Source organism: Cnephaeus nilssonii (genome assembly GCF_951640355.1).
Source record: "Cnephaeus nilssonii genome assembly, chromosome: 22".
NCBI classification, from domain to species: Eukaryota; Metazoa; Chordata; class Mammalia; order Chiroptera; family Vespertilionidae; genus Cnephaeus; species Cnephaeus nilssonii.
This window is the reverse complement of record NC_137093.1, coordinates 9,409,380-9,430,175: the sequence shown is the minus strand read 5'-3', so window position 1 is coordinate 9,430,175 and position 20,796 is coordinate 9,409,380. Positions and strand designations below refer to the sequence as shown.

General features: G+C 54.1%; 1 protein-coding gene across 1 annotated transcript in view; it reads left to right on the top strand.

Annotated features, from left to right (window-relative positions):
- LOC307094264 (2'-5'-oligoadenylate synthase 3-like) overlaps window positions 1–20,579 on the top strand; it is a 42,947-nt gene extending 22,368 nt beyond the window's left edge. The window contains exons 16-26 of the mRNA XM_079762944.1: window positions 900–1,289; window positions 2,727–2,997; window positions 5,071–5,249; window positions 6,437–6,672; window positions 7,187–7,328; window positions 10,159–10,332; window positions 12,722–13,013; window positions 14,285–14,463; window positions 16,753–16,991; window positions 18,382–18,538; window positions 19,619–20,579. Of these exons, the coding sequence (XP_079619070.1) occupies window positions 900–1,289; window positions 2,727–2,997; window positions 5,071–5,249; window positions 6,437–6,672; window positions 7,187–7,328; window positions 10,159–10,332; window positions 12,722–13,013; window positions 14,285–14,463; window positions 16,753–16,991; window positions 18,382–18,538; window positions 19,619–19,708 (2,349 nt within the window). The 3' untranslated portion in view covers window positions 19,709–20,579. The remainder of the gene's footprint in view (window positions 1–899; window positions 1,290–2,726; window positions 2,998–5,070; window positions 5,250–6,436; window positions 6,673–7,186; window positions 7,329–10,158; window positions 10,333–12,721; window positions 13,014–14,284; window positions 14,464–16,752; window positions 16,992–18,381; window positions 18,539–19,618) is intronic.
- The last annotated feature ends 217 nt before the right edge of the window (window positions 20,580–20,796 follow it).

Below are 20,796 nucleotides of genomic sequence, written 5' to 3'. Positions count from 1 at the left end.
AGGAGGGAGACCCAGGGAGGAGCTGAGGCAGCTCCAGGCTGAAGGCATCTGCTGGTGGGATCCCCACTTCCTCGAGGGGCGTCCGTCTTTTTTACATAGAGGCCCTCAGCTGATTAGACGAGGCCCACCCACATACTAGAGAGTAGTCGGCTTTATTCAAAGTCCACTGGTCTAAACGTTAGTCTCATCTTTAAAGTACCTTCCCAGAAAGATCTAGAATAATGTTTTTGAACCAAATATTTGGGTACCTCAGCCCAGCCAAGTTGATGTATGAAATCAATCCTCATGGCAGAGAGGGGCTGCCATGGGGGTGAAGAACCCACCCCTTGGGGGTGTTTGCTTCTGAGGCAGCCTCTGGGAGTTTCGTTTTCACGGCTCTGGGCAGGAGTTGCACACCTGTCTCCCCTCCAACCGGTGTGCTTCTGAGCTTGTTTCCGTCTTTTCTGGGAGGGGCAAGTGGCTGATGAGGCCGTGCCGGCTTCCGTGGATGCTGCGGAACTGGGCACGCGGAAGCTCCCACCCCCCGACCACGCTGAGCCCAGCTCAGCCCTCATGTCGCTGAGTGTCCCTGAGCTAGTCTGTCACCTCCCTGAGTCGCTCTCATGGAGTCTGACGTCTCAGGCCCCTGGGAACAGGAAGAAGGGGAAAGGGGCTTAAGGAAGAACTCTGCCGCTATACAGTTTTATTTGCTTAGCAAACACGTCTATAGCAGTGGCGACCTGCCCCGCCCTGAGCACTTGGCAGGTACTATTTTATCCTTGCATTCGCCCAATAAGAGAGACACCACTGCTGTCCCCATTTCACAAAGGGGGAAGTCGAGGCTCCAAGAGGCAGGCGGCGTGCTCAGGGGCACAGGTCTAGCACGTATCCAGCTCCAGCAGCCGCGAGTTACTCCCTGAGGACGCCTCCTCGGGAGCAGCTGGTCACCAGAGCCGAGGGGCGGGCAGAACTCTGGATTGAGGAAGTCGGCCGAGAATGCCGTGAGTTTCGCTTTCCTGGCTCTTGCCCGCTTCCAAGCTCTCAGCCCAGAGATCCTCTCTCCCCTGTGCCTCCTGCTCTGCAGTGCTGCGCCGTCACCCCGGGAGCCAGCAGCAGCAATGGGCAACTTGCTGTTCGGCGCCGGCCCAGAAACGGTGTACTCGGTACCTGCTCAGGACCTGGATGAGTACGTCCAGACCTCGCTGAGGCCGACGGAAGACTGTCAGAAACAGATCGATGAGGCCGTGGACAGCATCTGCGCCACCCTGCAGGGAGCCACGGCGCCTCCCATGGTGACAGACGTGGCCAGAGTGAGTGGGGGGGCTGGGGTCGGGGCTCCTGGTGATCGGAAGTCAGAGTGACTTGGTGCTGAGCACCTACTGTGTGCCAGGCCCTGGGTGCACCAGACATCATCCTGTCCCCCCCACCCTCGGTGAGAGGATGGGATATAGTTTAGAGTTTAGGAGCACAGACTCTGAAGTCCGCTCTGCCCCTTATTCCTGTGTGACCCGCGGTAGGTTGCTTAACCTCTCTGTGCTTCAGTCTCCGAATCTATAAAATGGGAGAGGAATAGCACCCATCTGAAAGTGTCATGAGGCTTGAGCATATAATGTTCTTAGTACAAGGCCTGGTACATGGTTAGTGTTCAGTAAATTGGCTGTGATTACCCCCTGTTACTGTTCTATCGTACCCATTTACAGAGCAGTAAACTGAGGCTACAGGACTTCGGTGAAACTGCCCGAAAGTTTCTCGGTGGCTTTTCCAGCGAGAGGGGGTTGGGAGCGCTCATCAGTTAGAAATGGTTGGTGCTATGGGCACAAACCCCAGGGCTGAGGCTAATGATTCTGGGCCTTTGGGGAGGGAAGGGTGCTGGGAAGGTGCCAGGACCCTAGGGTGCCAACCCCATGCTCTCCGGCGCTGGAGACTCGCTTCTCTGCAGCCACAGTGCTACCTGGCCTCAGCCATTACACACACACACACACACACACATGCACGCACACACGCACACACGCACACTAGCCCCGGCAGTAAAGACACTCGGATACTGGTGTCTCCTGCCTTGGCCCAGAGGAGGAAACAGAGGCACAGGGAAGTTATTTAATAGCTGGGCGTTATTTAATAGCACCACCCTGCCTCTCAATATTAATTAACTTGTTCTAATCAAAATAAACATACAAAGAGATAAATGCACAGAGCTAAGTGTGCAGCCTGTTCGGATTGCCGCACACAATGGAGATGTGTAACCTACACCCGGCTGGAGGAGCAAAACATTCCCAGCCCCCGAGGGCCCCTGCACGCCCTGTCCTGTCCCCGCCCTCACCCAGGGCAGCGCCCTCCCGCCTCCTGACCGCGGAGGTCATTTTGCCGGTATTTTAACTTCGTCTCCACGGAAGGTGGCCAAGCACCCACGCCCTGTGTGGCTTTCGTGTATGGTCTCTCGGACCCACCCTGCTCATGCAATGCCTGTCGTGTGGGCAGGTGGTGTTTGTCCTGTCACTGCGGGATGGTATTCCACTGCATGGACACACCGCATTTATCCGTTGGGGTGTCCTCCAGATTGGGGTAGCAGGAAGAGCATTGCTGTGGCACCCTGGCCTTTGGGTGGACCAATGGATGCCTGCCTCAACTTGATGACTGTGGTGACATGTGGGGCTTTTTCCCAAGTGAAGTAGCACTGTTGCCCCCTGGGGGGGGCCGGGACCCCCAAAGGGTCCGGACTCTCACCCCTGCTTCTCTGTGGCTGGCAGGGTGGCTCCTACGGCCGGAAAACGGTCCTAAGGGGCAACTCCGATGGCACCCTTGTCCTCTTCGTCAGCGACCTTGAAAACTTCCAGGATCAGAAGGAACGGCGACATGAAATCCTCAGCAAAATCTGGCAGCGCCTGGGAGCTTGTCAGCTCGAAAGGAAGCTGACAGCCAAGATGGAGATCCAGAGGCCCAGCGGTGGCCTCACCATCCGGCTGTCCACAAAACAGCAGAGCGTCACGTTCGACGTGCTGCCCGCCTTCGATGCTCTGGGTGAGCCTTCCGGGGCGTGGGGGGGTGGGTATGGGTCTTGAGGGGTGTGTTGAGAGAGCAAAGTCAAAGCGAGGGAGGGTGGGCGGATACCTTTGGTGCTTTCCGACGTGGAGGCCTTCCACAGAGGACGTCGCTCCTGCCCTGGCTTTCTCTCTTCTCTAGGACTTCTCCCCGTCTCCTCATTGACTTTTTGTTGTTGTTGTTGCTAATCCCCACCCGAGGATATTTTTCCATTGATTTTTAGGGAGAGTGGAAGGGAGGGGGAGAGACAGAGAGAAACGTGGATGTGAGAGAAACACATCGATTGCTTGCCTCCTGCACAAGCCCTGACCAGGGCCTGGGCTGGGGAGGAGCCTGCAACCAAGGTACGTGCCCTTGACCAGAATCGAACCTGGGACCCTTTGGTCCGCAGGCTGACGCTCTATCCACTGAGCCAAACCAGTTGGGGCTCCTCATTGACTTTTTTTAAAATTTATTTATTGTCTAAAGTTTTACGTATGTCTCCTTTTCCCCTCGTGACCCTCCCCCCACAAGCCATTCCCACCCCGGGTGCAGAGGGCCCCCTGGGAAGGCATATGGACATTCTTTAAATTGTTGTCAGCTGAGTCCGAGGCACCTGACAGAGACGCGTCTCGGATACACATTCCCCGAGAAGGCGGAAAGTGTTACTCAGTACTGGCTTCTACCTTTGTCCAGGTGTCGGGAGCGGGTCTAGATATGTAAATCCAGTCAAGCACCAGGAATGCTCGGGCCTACTCAAGAATGCAAATAACCTCCTTTGACCCTAAGTTTTGGTGATACTTCCTGGTATTTGGGGGTATAAAATAAATGCGCTGCGTGGGCTCGGGGTCCTGTCCCTCCATCAGAAGAAGGCAGCGTCCCACCCGGCTCCCAGCTTTAAATCTATTTCTGCATCTTTCTTTCTTTCTTCCTTCCTTCCTCCCTTTCTTTCTTTCTTTCTTTCTTTCTTTCTTTCTTTCTTTCTTTCTTCCTTCCTTCCTTCCTTCCTTCCTTCCTTCCTTCCTTCCTTCCTTTCTTTTCTTTCTTTTCTTTCTTTCTTTCTTTTATTTCTTAATCCCTAGCTCCTCTACTCAAGAACTGGACCTGTTCCTTTTCCATGCTGGATGCGGGAAAGAGAGAACACCTCTACACCCGGGCAAGCCCCCACCGCCCCAGTGTCTGTGTTCATTGGTTATGCTAAGATGCATGCATACAAGTCCTTTGGTTGCTCTCTAACCCCCCCCTTTCCCCTACCATTTGTCTCTGGATCTATTCTTGTTCATCAAATTATGTTGATCATTATATCCCACATATGAGTGAGATCATGTAATATTTATCTTTCTCCGGCTGGCTTATTTCACTTAGGGCAATGCTCTCCAATTCCATCCATGCTGTTGCAAATGGTAAAAGCTCCTCCTTTTTTATAGCAGCGTAGTATTCCATTGTGTAGATGTACCACAGTTTTTTAATCCACTCATCTGCCTCGTTGACACAGGAGGCTCCTGTGCCTGTGTTCATATTATCTGTGCAGCAGGATTCTGATTGGCACCCCAGTCTCAGAGCCGCTGCCCTGCATCACCCTACTTTACGGGTTCAGTGCTGTGGGGAGTGCACCTGCCAACTGGCATCCACCCCAGCCTCCAGGGCTCTGCCTTCACCTGCCTGCACCTGCCTGCACCTGCCTCCTCAAGGTGCCTGTACCCTTGACTCTGAGCTGAAGCATTCACGGGATGGGCTCAATAGCGGAATATATTGTATGTGATATATAAACTTTATTTTCTTCCAGGGTAGGCCAATGCCATTTTTCAAAGAAACCATCTTTTCCCTATTTATTTGGAACTCCTTCTTTTTCATTTATACTCGTTTCTCCTTTCCTCTGTTTGGTCTCACTGGTCTTGTCTTCAGCCAGCGCCATAGCATTTGCATGATGGTCATTTTAGACTTCATTTTTATCATCCAGCAGGGCAAGCCACCCCTCACCTTTTAAGCAAACACACCTGGCCTCTGACAGAGGAAGCACTTTGCTATCAAACCACACCCAACCTTCAAAGTCCCTTTTCTCTTTCCTGCCAGACTTAAGTGGCAAGCCCAGCCCCTCGACCTATCGAGACCTCAAAAGAGCCTTGGACAAGGCAAGAGCCAGCCCCGGCGAATTCTCAGTCTGCTTCACAAAACTCCAGCAGAACTTCTTTAACAACCATCCCAGGAAGCTGAAGGATTTGATCCTCCTGGTAAAGGACTGGTATCGACAGGTACGTTTCATCTTGCATTACCTCTGGCTGGCATCCATGTCCTATTGGGTCACAATAACTTGCAATCCAGTAAAGTACAACAATCTGAAGTCTACAGCTCGGTGCATTTTATATGTTTTAAGCAAAACCCAGGAAGTGGCCTCAAGCCCACTCCCAGTTAAGACTCCCCCAAACAGCCCACTATCCTAATAGCTGTCACCACACGTTCGTTTTGCTTGCTTTTCAACTTGCTATGAATGGAATCTGACTGTATGTACGTTGTGTCTGCTGTCTTCTGTTCAACATTATGTCTGAGAGATTTGTCCATGTTGGGGCATGTGGTTGTCGTTTTTCATTGTTTTGTAATATTCCATTGTATTACTCTACCTCACATTTACCCATTCTACTACTGGCGGGCATTTGGGTCATTTCCAAACTGGAGCTATTATGAATTATGTGACTATGGGTATTCCCTGCATGTGTTTTTGTAAATTTGCGACTCCTTTTTAAAATATACATTTTCTTTTATTGATTTCAGAGAGGAAGGGAGAGGGAGAGAGATAGAAACATCAATAATAAGAGATAATCATTGATCGGCTGCCTCCTGCAATCTCCCTACTGGGGATTGAGCCTGAAACCTGGGCTTGTGTCCTGACCAGGAATTGAACCTCTTGGTTCATAGGTCAACGCTCAACCACTGAGCCACACCAGCTGGGCAAGCACTCCTTTTTCTTGAGTAAATATGCAAGCATGGGACTGCTGGGCTATAAAGTCTATGTATATGAAAACGTGTGTATGCATACATATACACATGGCATATATGTGTGCATATGTGTGTCCACAATGAGGAACAGTAACATTTAATTTTAGGAAATACTGCCAAATACAGACGGGCCTTGACTTACAATGGTTTGACTTAAGATTTATTTTTAAATATGTTTTTATTGATTTTAGAGAGAAAGGAAGGGAGAGCGAGAGGGAGAGAGAGAGAAACACCAATTGGATGCCTCCCGCACACACCCCACCCAGTGACCGAGCCTGAAACCAGGGTCTGTGCCCTGTCCGGAAATTGAACTGTGACCTCCTAATTCATGGGTTGACGTTCAACCACTGAGCCACACCGGCCAATCTGGTTTCTTGATTTCAGAGCCCTGACATGGGAAGAACTGGGTCTCTAAATTGGCTGCTGCCCCATTCTTCTCCCGCAGTGCCAGAAACGGTCGGAGCATCGATCCCTGCCACCCTCATATGCTCTAGAGCTGCTTACCGTCTATGCCTGGGAAGAGGGGTGTGGAGAGGAAGACTTTGATATCGTTCAAGGCCTCAGAACTGTCCTAGGGCTCATCGAGCAGCAGGAGAAGCTGTGTGTCTATTGGACGGTCAACTACAACTTGGAGGATGAGACCGTCCGGAACGTCATGCTGGGCCAGATCCGATCATCAAGGTACCACCCTCCTCCAGGGCCCTCTCTCTTTCCCTCCCCATCGGCATGCCAGGCTGTACCCCTTTAGAATGAGCGCTCACCCCTGTCCTTTCCAGCCGGGGGTGCGCCACACGGATGCCCGCAGCACTGGGCAGGGAAGCAAGGAGAAGGTCTGTCCGAGGGAGGGACCCTGACCCCTGCTTTCACCTTACAAACCATCATCACATTCTGTGCCCCAGACAAACCCTTGCGAGGTATTTCCCTTTACAGAAGGAAGAGGCTAAGAGAGAAGAAAGGTCCGCAGGTAGAGGCCGTCTTATTACATTATTAATGGAACGCCTCTCTCTGTCGACCAGAGAACACAGGACCAGAGAGGCTGGGCATCGCAGACAAAGCACCTCAGCAACTGAGAGAAACCCCAGGAGTTACCAGAAGCCCAGACTAGGCCTCTCCCTAAAACTGATTTCTCTTCCCACAAGCAGCCCAACTGATTTTTATATATATATATATATATGTAATCTAATGGAATTCATAGGCCAGTAATCTTGGATCCAACTGACCCCACCAATATGGTGAGCAAAGATAAGACGTGCTGGCAACTGCTAAAAGAAGAAGCTGAAGACTGGTTATCTTGTCCCAGCCTGAGAGAGTCACCTGGACCATCTTGGAATGTTCTGGTGAGAGGGCGTTCCACATATAGCTCCTGTCATGCTTCAGGGAGGGCTCCACCCCCCCCCCCCCCACACACACACACCCAGGCTGCAGTCTTCCTGGAGATCACCATGTGGCGGTTTCCTAGAGCTGCTGTAGCCAAGTCCCCTGCCCTGGGCGGCTTGAAGCAACAGAAATGTATGCTGTCACCGTCCTGAGGATTAGAAGTCCAAGTTCAAGGTGTCGGCAGGGCTGTGCTCCCGCTGAAGCCTCTAGAGGAGGAATCTCCATGCCTCTCCCGGACTCGGTGGTTGTCAGCAATCCTTGGCTTGTGGCAGCATCACTCCAATCTCTGCCTCCATGGTCTCATGGCCCTCCCTTCTGTGTCTTCACAAGGTCTTCCCTCCACGCTGTCTGCCTCGGCGCCTCTCTCCTCTTCTTATTAGGACCCAGGGCGAATTGGATTAGGGCCCACCCGAATGACCTCATCTAACTCGATGGCCTCTTGCAATGACCCTATTTCCAGATAAGTTCACGTTCATCGATTAGGACTTCAGCATATGTTTTGAGGGGACATACTTCAATCCCCTTCCAAGAAAACGATGGTCAAGTTCAAATGGAACAAGAAGCAAAGGGGGAGGGCACCTGCAGGTAGAGATTGGGATTCATTTCTGCAGGTGGGAAGGTGGTGGCGGAGGAAATGGAGCAGAGCCCAAGGGAAGTGGGCGACTCTCACCCCTGTGGGTGCCCGGACAGGCTGTGAGCGCCGTTCGGGCAAGCGTGCAGGGCCAGAGGGAGCAGTGGGGCTGGAGACAGGAGAACTATCTGAGGGGCCGGCTTTGAACCCGAGACATTCACTTTGCCCCTTCCACCCCCCAAAGGAGAAGCAAATCTATAAACACAGACTCCCCCTGCACGCCCAGGCTTATCAGAGAAGGGCAGTCCCATGAGCACCTTCCGGGGTTAGACTGCTGACTCCGTAAAGCGTTCCTTGGGGTCGCAGGGCGGGGCGAGGGGACACAAACCCTTCAGTGAGGCCAGAGAAGTCAACGAAATGCCACCTGTCCCAGAACAGGACCCCTTTATGCCCAAATGCAGGGAGGCAGCGTTAGTGTTCTATCTGCACAGAAACTTGAGGGCCAGTTGAGCAAAGGTCTGGGAGGTAAACAGAGATGTAAATGGACTGAGGCCCCAGAGGTGAAGCTCCCTGTGAACAGGAAACCCCTAGTTGGATGCAGAAGGATCGGGACCCTCTGAGCGGTCACCCCTGTACCTGCAACCCGTCCCCTTCCTCCCCCCCCCCCCCCCCCTGCTTTCACCAGACCCCTGGTCTTTGCTCCTAGACTCCTAAGACAGCTTTTTAAAACATGTTCCTTCCAACATTTTATTCTTAAAACTTTCAAATGGATAGAAAAGCTGCAGAAATGGTCAGTGCACTCCACCTCAGTGCCCTCCCATAGATGCCCTTCACCTAGGTGCCCAGTGGTTAGCGCTGCCCACACTTGGTGGGACAGTGGGGGGGGTGTGTGTATCATTAGTTGAGACTTGCATGGGACCTGACTCCAATAACCAGTGTCCTCACAAGAAGATACACAGAGCCCTGGCCGGTGTGGCTCAGTGGATAGAGTGTCGGCCTGCCGACTGAAGAGACCCAGGTTCGATTCCAGCCAAGGGCACGTACCTGGGTTGCAAGCTCAATCCCCGGTCCCGGTGGAGCACGTGAGGGAGGCAACCGATCGATGGGTCTCTCTCACATGGATGTTTCTCTCTCTCTGTCTCTCCCCTCTCCTTCCACTCTCTCTAAAAATCAATGGGAAAATATCCAGGGGTGAGGATGAACAACTACAACAAAAAGAAGACACACAGAGACACACACACAGAGGGGAGAAGGTCATGTGCGTGCAGAGGCAGGGGTCAGAGTGACGCGCGTACCGGCCAAGGGGCGACTGGTCCACCAGAAGCCAGAAGAGGCCAGACAGGGCCTCCCCGGGGGCATCAGAGAGGGCACGGCCTGCCCACGCTTTCCTTTAGGATCTCTAGTCTCCGGGTTGTGAGAGAACGAACTTGCGTCGCTTTACGCCGCCCCGTTGTAATTTGTCACGGCAGCCCTGGGAACCGGTCCCCGGGTCCCTGCATGTTTCACAGAAGCCGATAGAACCTGGGAAAAGAAATGAGTATGCCCCTCAGAAATCTGTCATAGCCACAGGACATAGGAAAGGAAGGGAGGAACAGAGGGAGGGGACGCTGAAAAGTGACTGGCGATGCCACAGCTGGAAACAGTGTGGAGACGGGGGGGGGGGGGGGAGGGGGGCATGAAGGACCCCTGGGGAGAAGGATTCAGTTCTCAACTAGGGGAGAGTGTCGTTTCTGGGTACGCCCTAAACTCAACTATGTCCCTGGGATATCCTATATAATAAAAGCCTAATATGCAAATCAACCGAATGGCAGAACAACCGGTCGGTGGGGGACGGGGCCTGTGAGCGGGTGGCACCAGGTGCCAGCGAGCAGAGGGAGGGGACAGCAATGGGGGTGGGGGGCGGTGACTGGCTCGCTCGGCCCGCCTGTTGCCTCCCACAAAGGGAGGCCAGACTGTGGCTTAGGCCCACTCCCCACACTGTCAGTTGGACATCCCCCATGGGCTCCTGGACTGCAAGAGGGCGCAGGCGGGCTGAGGACCACCCCCCCCACCCCCCAGTGCATGAATTTTCGTGCACCGGGCCTCTAGTGTCACTATAAGAAGTAAGGACGACAAAGATACCGGGTTGGAGAGCAGGAGGGAGAGACGGGAAGAAAGCCTGGGGCCAGCTGGCAGGGGGCCGCTCACAGCAGGGTCCTTCCACCCTCCCCCGCCCCCAGCCAGCACCGCTCCACGAGACCCCAGGCCACCATCTGGATAAATTCATCAAGGACTTTCTCCAGCCCACGAAAACTGTCAAAATTCAGATCCAGACAGCGGTTGGCTTCATCTCGAAGTTCCTGAAAGAAATCTGCTTCCAGCACTCAGCCACGAAGGTTCAGAAGCCCATCAAGGTGAGCACGGCCTGTCTCCACGGGGTCACAGGCAATTTGCTAAGCAGTGGCTGGCGCTGCCCCCCCAGCAGAGGCCAGGGATGAGGAAGGGCAGCTGGGGAGGGCAGCAACCAGGACGCTGATTCTCCGGGTGGGGGTGGGGGTGGGGGTGGTGCCGAGGGACTGCTTATGTCATTAACAACATACTTTTTAAAAATATATATATTTTATTGATTTTTCACAGAGAGGAAGGGAGAGGGATAGAGAGTAAGAAACATCGATCAGCTGCCTCCTGCACACCCCCTACTGGGGATGTGCCCGCAACCAAGGTACATGCCCTTGACCAGAATCGAACCTGGGACCCTTGAGTCCACAGGCTGACGCTCTATCCACTGAGCCACACCAGTCAGGGCAACAACATACTTTTGACTCTGCAAGCTTCCTGGGGCTGCCGGCATCCGGGGCGGTCCTGGGCTTGTAGCTGCTTCACTCAGGCCTCTGCCCCCCTCTTCCCGTCACCGTCTCCTCTCTGTGCGTCCTCTTCCCTTCTCTTCTCTTAAGGACACTTGTCATGGGATTTAGGGCCCGCAGATCCCCGCTTTAGTTAAATCTACAGGGACCCTTTTTCCAAATCAGATCGCATCCCCGCAGACTTACCTTTGCCGGGCCACCAGTCAAACCACGGGAGATTCTAAGCTTGGTGTGGAATGAACCAGAGTGACCTCTTTCTTGCTTCAGTGACTGGGGCCTGGTTCCTCCCATCAGCTGAGCTAGCGATTCCGTGGATCGGATCACGCTTGTCCGTGACCCGGAGGCCGGGGGTTGACACTCTTCCCTCTGTCTGCCTGAATGAATTGGGCTGGAACAGGGGTTAATTGAAGATCTGGATACAGGAAACAGAATATTCTCCTCTCAGCCCTCACCCGCATAGCCAGGCATTTACTCCCTGTGGGTAAAAGGAGTCCTTTTCTCTACAAAAATGGAATGAGCCCGACCAGCGTGGCTCAGTGTTTGAGCCGACCTATACACCAGGAGGTCAGGGTTCGATTCCTGGTCAGGGCACATGCCCGGGGTTGCAGGATCAATCCCCAGTGTGGGGCATGCAGGAGGCAGCCGATCAATGACTCTCTCTCATCATTGATGTTTCTATCTCTCTCTCCCTCCCCCTTAATCTCTTTTTAACACACACACACACACACACACACACACACACACACACACACCACGGAATGAGCTTTCTAGGAGCAGCCAGGGCAATGGGGATGAAGGTTGGTGCCCAGCACAAGCCCAGCCCATGGCGGCATTGGGAGGGTCCTTCGTGAGGCAGCTGGCTTCTCCGTGAGAAATGGCTCACCTGTCCGAATTTCAAATGACAGCCTGGGAAACAGAAACGTGGCAAAAAGGATACTTTTAATAACTCTCCTAAAGGGGCACCCGTGGTACAGGAACACACGTGGGGCAGGGAACACAGCCTATGTATTCAGTCCCTCCTCCGGTTCCTCATTGGCTGAGTACTATTTGGTCACCTGTTTCCTAAGACGCCGCCTACGTCCTGCTGTCTCCCATTGGGCCACTTACAATATTGGCCTGAGGCCTTCCTAGCCGCCTCCACCTCCCTTTGTGTAGGGGAATCTTCCTGGGAAATGTGCTCTCAGCCTTGAGCACAGCTCTCATACCCTCTCCCCACCCCCCACATCCTGTGTGCTCTGGGGAAATTCAGTAACCGCCTGGCCACATGCTGTTTCTTTTCTGTGGAGATGAATCAGAGGCATGTTTCTTACATCTCCCCCACTGACCCTCGGAGAAGCCCATCAGGCCTGCAGACAGAGCCCCTCGACATAGAACGGGCCTGGCAGCTCCCCAGGGGCTGTCCAACCAGGGCCCGGGAGCTCAGACTCGTTTTTACATTTTCACAGAGTTGTTGAGAAAGGAAAGGGCGTGGGGTGGGGAAAAGGCATGAAGGAGGAAGTGGAGAAACCCCTTATCAAAAGTTTGCCAAACCCGGTATCTAAATTATGAATATTCACCCAACGATGCCCGGATTGCAGGAGAAAGCAATGAATCAGGGAACAGATGACAAATGTCAACACCATGACTGCATCCAGTGGATTTCTTTCAGGTCACAGGAATTGAACGCGAAGTACGGTTTAGGTCAGGAGATGTGGTGAGGGCGTTGACTTGAGACGTGGGTGGTTTATAACCAACCCGGGAGTCTTCATAAGCACCTCAAAGGGTGTGAGAATTGCCGCCTTCGGAACCCCATCGTTCTATTGGTGTGAAAAAGCAAACAGCCTGCTGGGGACTCAGCCCTCACTGGACCCCAACTTGGACTCTCATTCCTCAGTCCCACCGGTGGGAGCCCAGGGTGGGAAGGGCTCTCGCTGGGTCTCAACCTGCCTGTCCTCGCTAGGCAGGGTCGTCCGGCAAAGGCACCGCCCTCAAGACCGGCTCTGACGCCGACCTCGTGGTGTTCGTGGACTCGCTGACCAGCTTCCCCTCCCAAAGAGCTGAGCGGTACGACGTCATCAAGGAGATCAAACAGCAGCTGGAAGCCTACCAGCAGCTCGCGGCCGAGCAGGACCTGGAAGTGACGTTTGAGATCTCCAAGTGGGAGGCTCCCAGGGTGCTGAGCTTCTCTCTGAAATCCAAACATCTCCACGGGCCTGTTGACATGGATGTGCTGCCGGCATTCAATGCGCTGGGTGAGACCCCCACGCCTTCGCTCCAGGAGGAGGGAGGATCTGGAATGCTGGTGGGAGGGGGGTGGAGAGAAAGCCACGAGACTCAGTAATGGGTCATGGGGCCAGGGCCCCCCAGGTGGCATGAGTAATGGCGGCAACACCCTGGATAAGTAGCCCCCTCCACCCCCACATCCATGGTTTTGCCTTCCCCAGTTTCGGTTCCCCATGATCAACCATGGTTGGAAAATATTAAGTGGAAAATTCCAGAAGTAAGCATCTCATCAGTTTTAAATCGCATGCCATTCGGATTTGCGTGATGAAATGCTGCTCCATTCGGCCTAGGATGTGACTCCTCCCCTTGTCCCCCGTGTCGCGCTGTCTATGCTCCCCGCCCGGTAGGCCTTAGCCGCCATCTGGATGATCAGACCACGCGCTGTATCGCAGTGCTATGTCCATGTCACCCTATTCTACTGCAGAATGTCTCCAGAGCCCAAGAGTGGTGCTGCTGGTCACTCAGATATGCAGAGTTCTATATGTACAGGAAGTACATAGTATAGAGGCCTCTTAGAGCGTGTCCCCTGGAGATAAGGGAGAACTGAGTATACCTTACATTTCCTTATTTTTCTTTATTTTATATGTGTGTGTGTGTGTGTGTGTGTGTGTGTGTGTGTGTGTTTGATTTGATTTCAGAGAGGAAGGGAGAGGGAGAGAGAGATTGAAACAGCAATGGAAAAATATCCTAGGCTGAGGATTAACACGAACAACAAGGAAAGTCCCTTACAAATTCCATTCATGGGTGACAGAAACATAACGGGGTATTAAAAGAACCCAAGGAGCCCTGGCCGGCATGGCTCAGTGGTTAGAGCGTCGATCCGAGTACCAAAGAGTCGTAGGTTCGATTCCCAGTCAAGGGCACGTATCTGGGTTGTGGGTTCGCTCCGTGCCCCCAGTCGGGGCACGTGCGGGAGGCAACCAGTCGATGTGGCTCTTTCACATCAATGATATTCTCTCTCTGCCCCTCCCGCTCCCTTCCACTCCTCTAAAAACCAATGGGAAAGTGTCCTGGCGAGAGGGTTAACCAAAAATAAAAAAATAAAAATAATAATACCACTAGTAAAGATACAAACCACATCATTTGTAGTGTCATTACTCCAGAGATGCTCTTACAGGTACACTAACAGAATTCAAACTGGGTTCCCAGAATTGAATTACAGTTGTCAAGCATGTTTTGAAACTGTTACTTCCTGTCTCTGTAGATTGAGGCATCGTGTCATTCTCTCTCCCCCACGTAGAGAAGCTGGGACCTCTCTGGAGAGTCTACACCAAGCTCATCGCTCAGTACCAGCAGCACCCCGACACCCCGGGGGGCGAGTTTTCTGCCTGCTTCACCGAGCTGCAGCGAGACTTCGTCAGCTGCCGGCCCACCAAGCTGAAGGATCTGCTTCGCCTGGTGAAGCACTGGTACAAGCAGGTCTGCATGGGACGGCGAAGCCAGCACTTACCCCGTCCCCGTGCGCCCACACTCTGCCAGGCCGGGCCCAGCCGCCTTCACCCTGGGGACCTTTGTGGAGGGACCCCCCTCAGTAACCCCATGGAGTCGGGCTGGGTGGAGAGCTCCTCCTACCATCAAAGCTGCTGCCTGGGGTTTCCTTGGCCCTTGCTCTGCCACCCGAAGCGTCCTGCAGGGTGCCAGTGGCCCTGCCTGCAGGGCAGATGCCATGGGCTTGCATGCCTCCAAGGTGCCAGCCCAGCTTTCCTGCTGCTCCGAGCCCCTAACTAACAGACACTGGTGCCATCTCCTGGAGGCAGGTGGAAGCTACAGGTGGTCCCAGGGGCTGCATTTTCTACAAGATTGGTTAGCCCGCCTTCGCTTATTTTTAAATATATTTTTTATTGATTTCAGAGAGGGAGGGAGAGGGAGAGATAGATAGAAACATCAATAATGAGAAAGAATCATTGATTGGCTGCCTCCTGCACATGCCCCTTTCTGGGGATGGAGCCCACAACCCAGGCATGTGCCCTTGACCGGACTCGAACCTGGGACCCTTCAGTCCACGGGCCGACGCTCTATCCACTGAGCCACACCGGCCAGGGCCTGCCTTCTCTTTTATCACGTCTTGCAGACAGGGTACTTTCTGAGTATTTTTCGACAGCAGGCGCCCAGCACTATATCCGTTCCTGCTAAACTGTCTCCTTCCTGTGTCCGGCTCCCCGAAACCTGAGCTGAAGCCTGAGCTCTGTGCTCCCAGCGCAGAACATTAGAGAGATCCCTCCACACCCCGCCAGCCGCAGGGTGCTCCGAGGGCTGAGGCTACAGGCTGACCTGGAGCAGGTCACTCACTTCCGAAGCTTCGTGGCTTCATCTAAACGCGGAATCGCCACGCCTGCTTTGTGGGGTGGCTGGGAAGGTTAGGAATGGCATTGGCAAAATGCCCGGCCCCATCATTAGCACGCGGTGGGGTTTCAGCATGAGGTTGCCACAGTATAACTCTAGGACAGTGATCGGCAAACTCATTAGTCAACAGAGCCAAAATATCAACAGTACAACGATTGAAATTTCTTTTGAGAGCCAAATTTTTTAAACTTAAACTTCTTCTAACGCCACTTCTTCAAAATAGACTTGCCCAGGCCGTGGTATTTTGTGGAAGAGCCACACTCAAGGGGCCAAAGAGCCGCAGTTTGCCGACCACAGCTCTAGGAAGTCATAGATGGTCAAATCACAACAGAGCAGCCTCCGCGTGCTGCCTGGGAGAGGCTAAGTGAATGTCTGCAGACCTGCACTGTTCACACCTGCCCAGGCCACTCCCACCCACACAGCCTGCTCACACCTGCCCAGGCCACTCCTACCCACACAGCCTGCTCACACCTCCCCAGGCCACTACCACTATATATCCTGCTCACACCTCCCCAGGCCACTCCCACCCACACAGCCTGCTCACACCTGCCCAGGCCACTCCCACCCACACAGCCTGCTCACACCTCCCCAGGCCACTCCCACCACACAGCCTGCTCACACCTCCCCAGGCCACTCCCACTATATATCCTGCTCACACCTCCCCAGGCCACTCCCACCCACACAGCCTGCTCACACCTGCCCAGGCCACTCCCACCCACACAGCCTGCTCACACCTGCCCAGGCCACTCCCACCCACACAGCCTGCTCACACCTCCCCAGGCCACTCCCACCACACAGCCTGCTCACACCTGCCCAGGCCACTCCCACCCACACAGCCTGCTCACACCTCCCCAGGCCACTCCCACCACACAGCCTGCTCACACCTCCCCAGGCCACTCCCACCCACACAGCCTGCTCACACTTCCCAGGCCACTCCCACCACACAGCCCGCTCACACCTCCCCAGGCCACTCCCACCCACACAGCCTGCTCACACCTCCCCAGGCCACTCCCACCACACAGCCTGCTCACACCTCCCCAGGCCACTCCCACCCACACAGCCTGCTCACACCTCCCCAGGCCACTCCTACCCACACAGCCTGCTCACACCTGCCCAGGCCACTCCCACCCACACAGCCTGCTCACACCTGCCCAGGCCACTCCCACCCACACAGCCTGCTCACACCTGCCCAGGCCACTCCCACCACACAGCCTGCTCACACCTGCCCAGGCCACTCCCACCTACACAGCCTGCTCACACCTGCCCAGGCCACTCCCGGACTCGCTGCCCTGCCATGGCTCCTTAATGTACAGTGCGCCTCCCTGCCTCGGCCAGCATCATCTGACGATCTCCCTCTCCCTTCAGTGTGAAAGGAGACTGAAGAAAAAGGGGTCGCTGCCCCCCAAGTACGCCTTGGAGCTGCTCACCATCTACGCCTGGGAGCAGGGCAGTGGGGCCACGAGTTTTGACACCGCCCAAGGTTTCCGCACGGTCCTGGAGCTGGTCACCCGGTATCAGCAGCTCTGTGTCTTCTGGACGGTCAACTACAACTTCGAGAATGAGACTGTGAGGAACTTCCTGCTGAGCCAGCTCCAGAAACCCAGGTGCGCCGAACCCTCCCCTCCCCTTTTCTTAACCTGATTCCCTCCAACCCTACCTCCTCGAACTGGGTTCTCCGCGAAATTGGGGGGGGGGGGGGCGGTGCCAACCAACAGAACCTCCTGCAGAGATAAGCCCCCGGGAGGCGGGAGGAAATGTCACCCAGCATGGACAGGAGGAGGCCCCAGGCTCCAGGCCCCAGGCCCCTGTGTGGCATCCATCTTTCTCGGTCACAAGGAAAAGGGATTGGTTAGCAGGCCTACGAGGGGAGCGAGTGTGTTCCTGAGCACTAACAGTGTCATTCACAGGCTGAGGATCCTACAGGCTTGTTACTGTCAGGTTTCACCTACCCTTTCAGGACCGCATCCCACAAAACCTTGATCCTTCCAGGATAAGAAGGCATCTCAGTTCATCTGCTCAGAGTCACCAGCCAGGGACAAACACAGCGGAAGCAAAAGAAAAGGAAATGGGAGAAAAGGAAGGAGTATGGAGAGAGTCTAGGGAAGAAGAAAGAGAGAACAAGATGCCCTGGGTTGCCTACCATGGGGGTGGCCAACTTAGCAACATTCTATTGGGTTATAATTATGCATCATCGTTCAGTTGGCCTGGCATGGAGGAGATGTTTGTATGATGCCTTCATGTGTATAATAATTAGTAGCTTTCAAAACATTTTCGACAATTATTATTTAACTAGAGGCCCGGTGCACGAAATTCGTGCACGGAGGGGGGTGGTGTCCCTCAGCCCAGCCTGTACCCTCTCCAATCTGGGACCCCTCAGACATCCCTATCACAATCCAGGACTGCTGGCTCCCAACTGCTCGCCTGCCTGCCTTCCTGATTGCCCCTAACTGCTTCTGCCTGCCAGCCTGATCACCCCCTAACCACTCCGCTGCCAGCCTGATTGATGCCTAACTGCTCCCCTGCCAGCCTGTTTGCCCCCAACTTCCCTCCTCTGCTGGCCCAGTCACCCCTAACTGCCCTCCCCTGCAGGGTTGATCGCCTCCAACTTCCCTCCGTTGCAGGCCGGGTGCCTCCCAACTGCCCTCCCCTGCTGGCCATCTTGTGGTGGCCATCTTGTGTCCACATGGGGGCAGCCATCTTGTGTGTTGGAGTGATGGTCAATCTGCATGTTACTCTTTTATTAGATAGGATTCCTGAAAATTACTTTGCACAGTTTTAGTACACGTGAATTATTGATAGTAATAAAGTAATAAAGACACATTGTTTTATTGCTGAGAGGAGAATGGGTCCCCAACTCTGAGACCACTGACTCCTTTAAGAAGCATGCCCCTAACGCAGTGGTCGGCAAACTGCGGCTCGCGAGCCACGGTTTGCCGCTCTGTTGACTAATGAGTTTGCCGACCACTGCCCTAACGCATCTAACCCCTCGTGCAGGCCTGTGATCTTGGACCCGGCCGATCCTACTGGCGACGTGGGCGGAGGGAACCGCTGGTGCTGGCATCGTCTGGCGAACGAAGCTGCCGAATGGCTGTCCTCCTCTCTCTGCTTCAAGGATGGAACGGGCGGTCCCGTCCCATCGTGGGAAGTGCCAGTAAGAATAGCCTCAAGGCTGTGTTGTCTGGGGATTGCTCTGTGCCGGGCTTCGATCAAAGAGCTTCTCCTGCTCTCGCAACTTGGAATTTATTCAGCCACAAACGACAGATCACCCAAAGGGCTTAAGCAATGTTTGTTTGTTTGTGTTTCTTCCCATGATAAGAAATCCTAAAGCAGGGAACCCCGGACTCTCCTAACAGCTCCACCGTGCTCCCACCGTGAGCCGTTTCTCCGCTGCGGCACTATTTGCATTTCGGGCTGGATCGTTCTTTGTGGTGGGGGCTGTCCTGGGCCGTGTAGGATGCTGAGCGGCATCCCTGGTCCCTACCCCCCAGATGTGACGATGTCTCCGGACAGGGCCTCCGTGCCTCCAGGTGGCAGGTTCACGGTCCAGGCAGGAAGGACGGGAAGGGAAAGGTACCGACTCGGGGCATCTTCTCAGAAGCCTCGTCCAGCAAGTTCTCTTCATGTCAGTGCCCAGAATGGTCACGTGGCATCTGTTACTTAAAAGTGACTCCAAAAAGGGGGGGGGGGGGCAGGGGGGCCACGGGTGGGATTAGGTCAGCAACCAGGAGTCTGCCACACCGGCTCATGGTGCCCCTCTGACCAGGACACCTGCCACCAGGTACGCCTGGCTCTCCCGCCGGGACCTTGCTCAAGGTCCCTTCAAAGCAGGGTTTCTCAGCCTCAGCACGAGGGACACGTTGGGCCAGGCAGCCAGGTAATTCTTATCGCAGGGGCTGTCCTGTGCACTATAGGGCGCTGAGCAGCATCCCATCTCCACCCACTTGATGCCACCCAGTTGTGACCGTTAAAAATGTCTCAAGACATCGCCTCATGTCCTGTGGGGGCAAAATCGCCTGCTATGAAAGCCCCCCCCCCCCCGACTCCACTCCAGGGTCACCTTTAGTGAGCAAGATCTGTGCTATCAACAAGCACCCCAAAATCATCCCTGATGATATTTTACCCTCTCAGAGACACTTCCTTCTCCTTTTTTTTTTTCCTGACCCTTTTAACCAAGGGGTTTTTAATGCTTAGAACACGCATTTTTCTCACATATCTCTTTCTTTCGTTCTAGACAGTGCAGACTCCAGGAAGTTGTGGGGCTGCTGTCCGTCCTGTTGTCAATGAGATGTTCTCATACAGAAATCGTGGAATCCTAGACTGAAAATGCTAGGAGAAACTTCTGGAGGTCACCTGACAATTGCTCCTGAAGAATCAGTTCACTGTGTAAACGCGTATCCCAGATCCCTTCCTCCCCCGCCACCCCCCCCCCCCCCCCCCGCTTCCGGCTCCTTCCCTGGTTTCTCGGACGCCTCTTCTCATCAAGACTGCCATGTGCTTCTCAGAAAGTCTCGTAAACTCTCGCCTTGCTGGGCTCTCACTCCGTGAGTGGCCTGCTTTATTAAAGATATTTGCTCTCATCCGTATTTTTCCCATTCGCTCCTTCCTTTTCCTTCAAGTTTTGGAAGAGGATTCTCTCCGTCTTCTGAGAGTGGAGCCCTTGACCTGCCCCTTGGTTCCCAGAAGCCAGTGACCCCGCTTTCATAACCTCCCCCCTCACCCACCTCCCTCTGGACGCAAACCCCACCTGTGCCTGCTGATCGAAGGCCTCCTAAGCCAGGAGCACATCAGCCTCTTTTAAGACCTTCACACTCTCCTAAGCCTCGGATTACAACCGTGGAAATATAGTTATCTCCCGCCTCCTCCCTCTGAGCCTACCTTTAGTCCCCCTCCCAGGAGCGTCTTCTGGCCAAATCTAAAGGCTTTACCCTCTGGCTTTTCCTTCAAAGATACCTGAAGGTCCAAGTGTTTTAGCCTCATATGTATCCTCTGAAAGTCTTTTTACTCTCACATATGCCAACTGTCATGCAGTAAAAGAAAATGGCTGGCCCTGGCCAGTTTGCTCAGTGGTTAGAGCGTAGGCCCTCAGACCGACGGGTCGTGGGTTCGGTTCCCAGTCAAGGGCATGTACCTCCGTTGCAGGTTCCGCACCCCCAGGCCAACCAATGTGTGGGAGGCAACCAATCGACGTGTTTCTCTCACTTCAATGTTTCTCTCTCTCTCCCCCTCCTCCCTCCCTTCCGCTCTTTCTAGAAATCAGTGGGAAGAATATCCTTGGGTGAGGATTAAAAACAAAACAAAAAAGAACATGTCTGGTCTTTATCCCCAGTTCCTAGCACAGAGTTTCAAAAACCCTTGCAATTTCCTATAGGAGTGTCTTGTATTCATAATGAGCCCCTGCCAGCCAGCCAT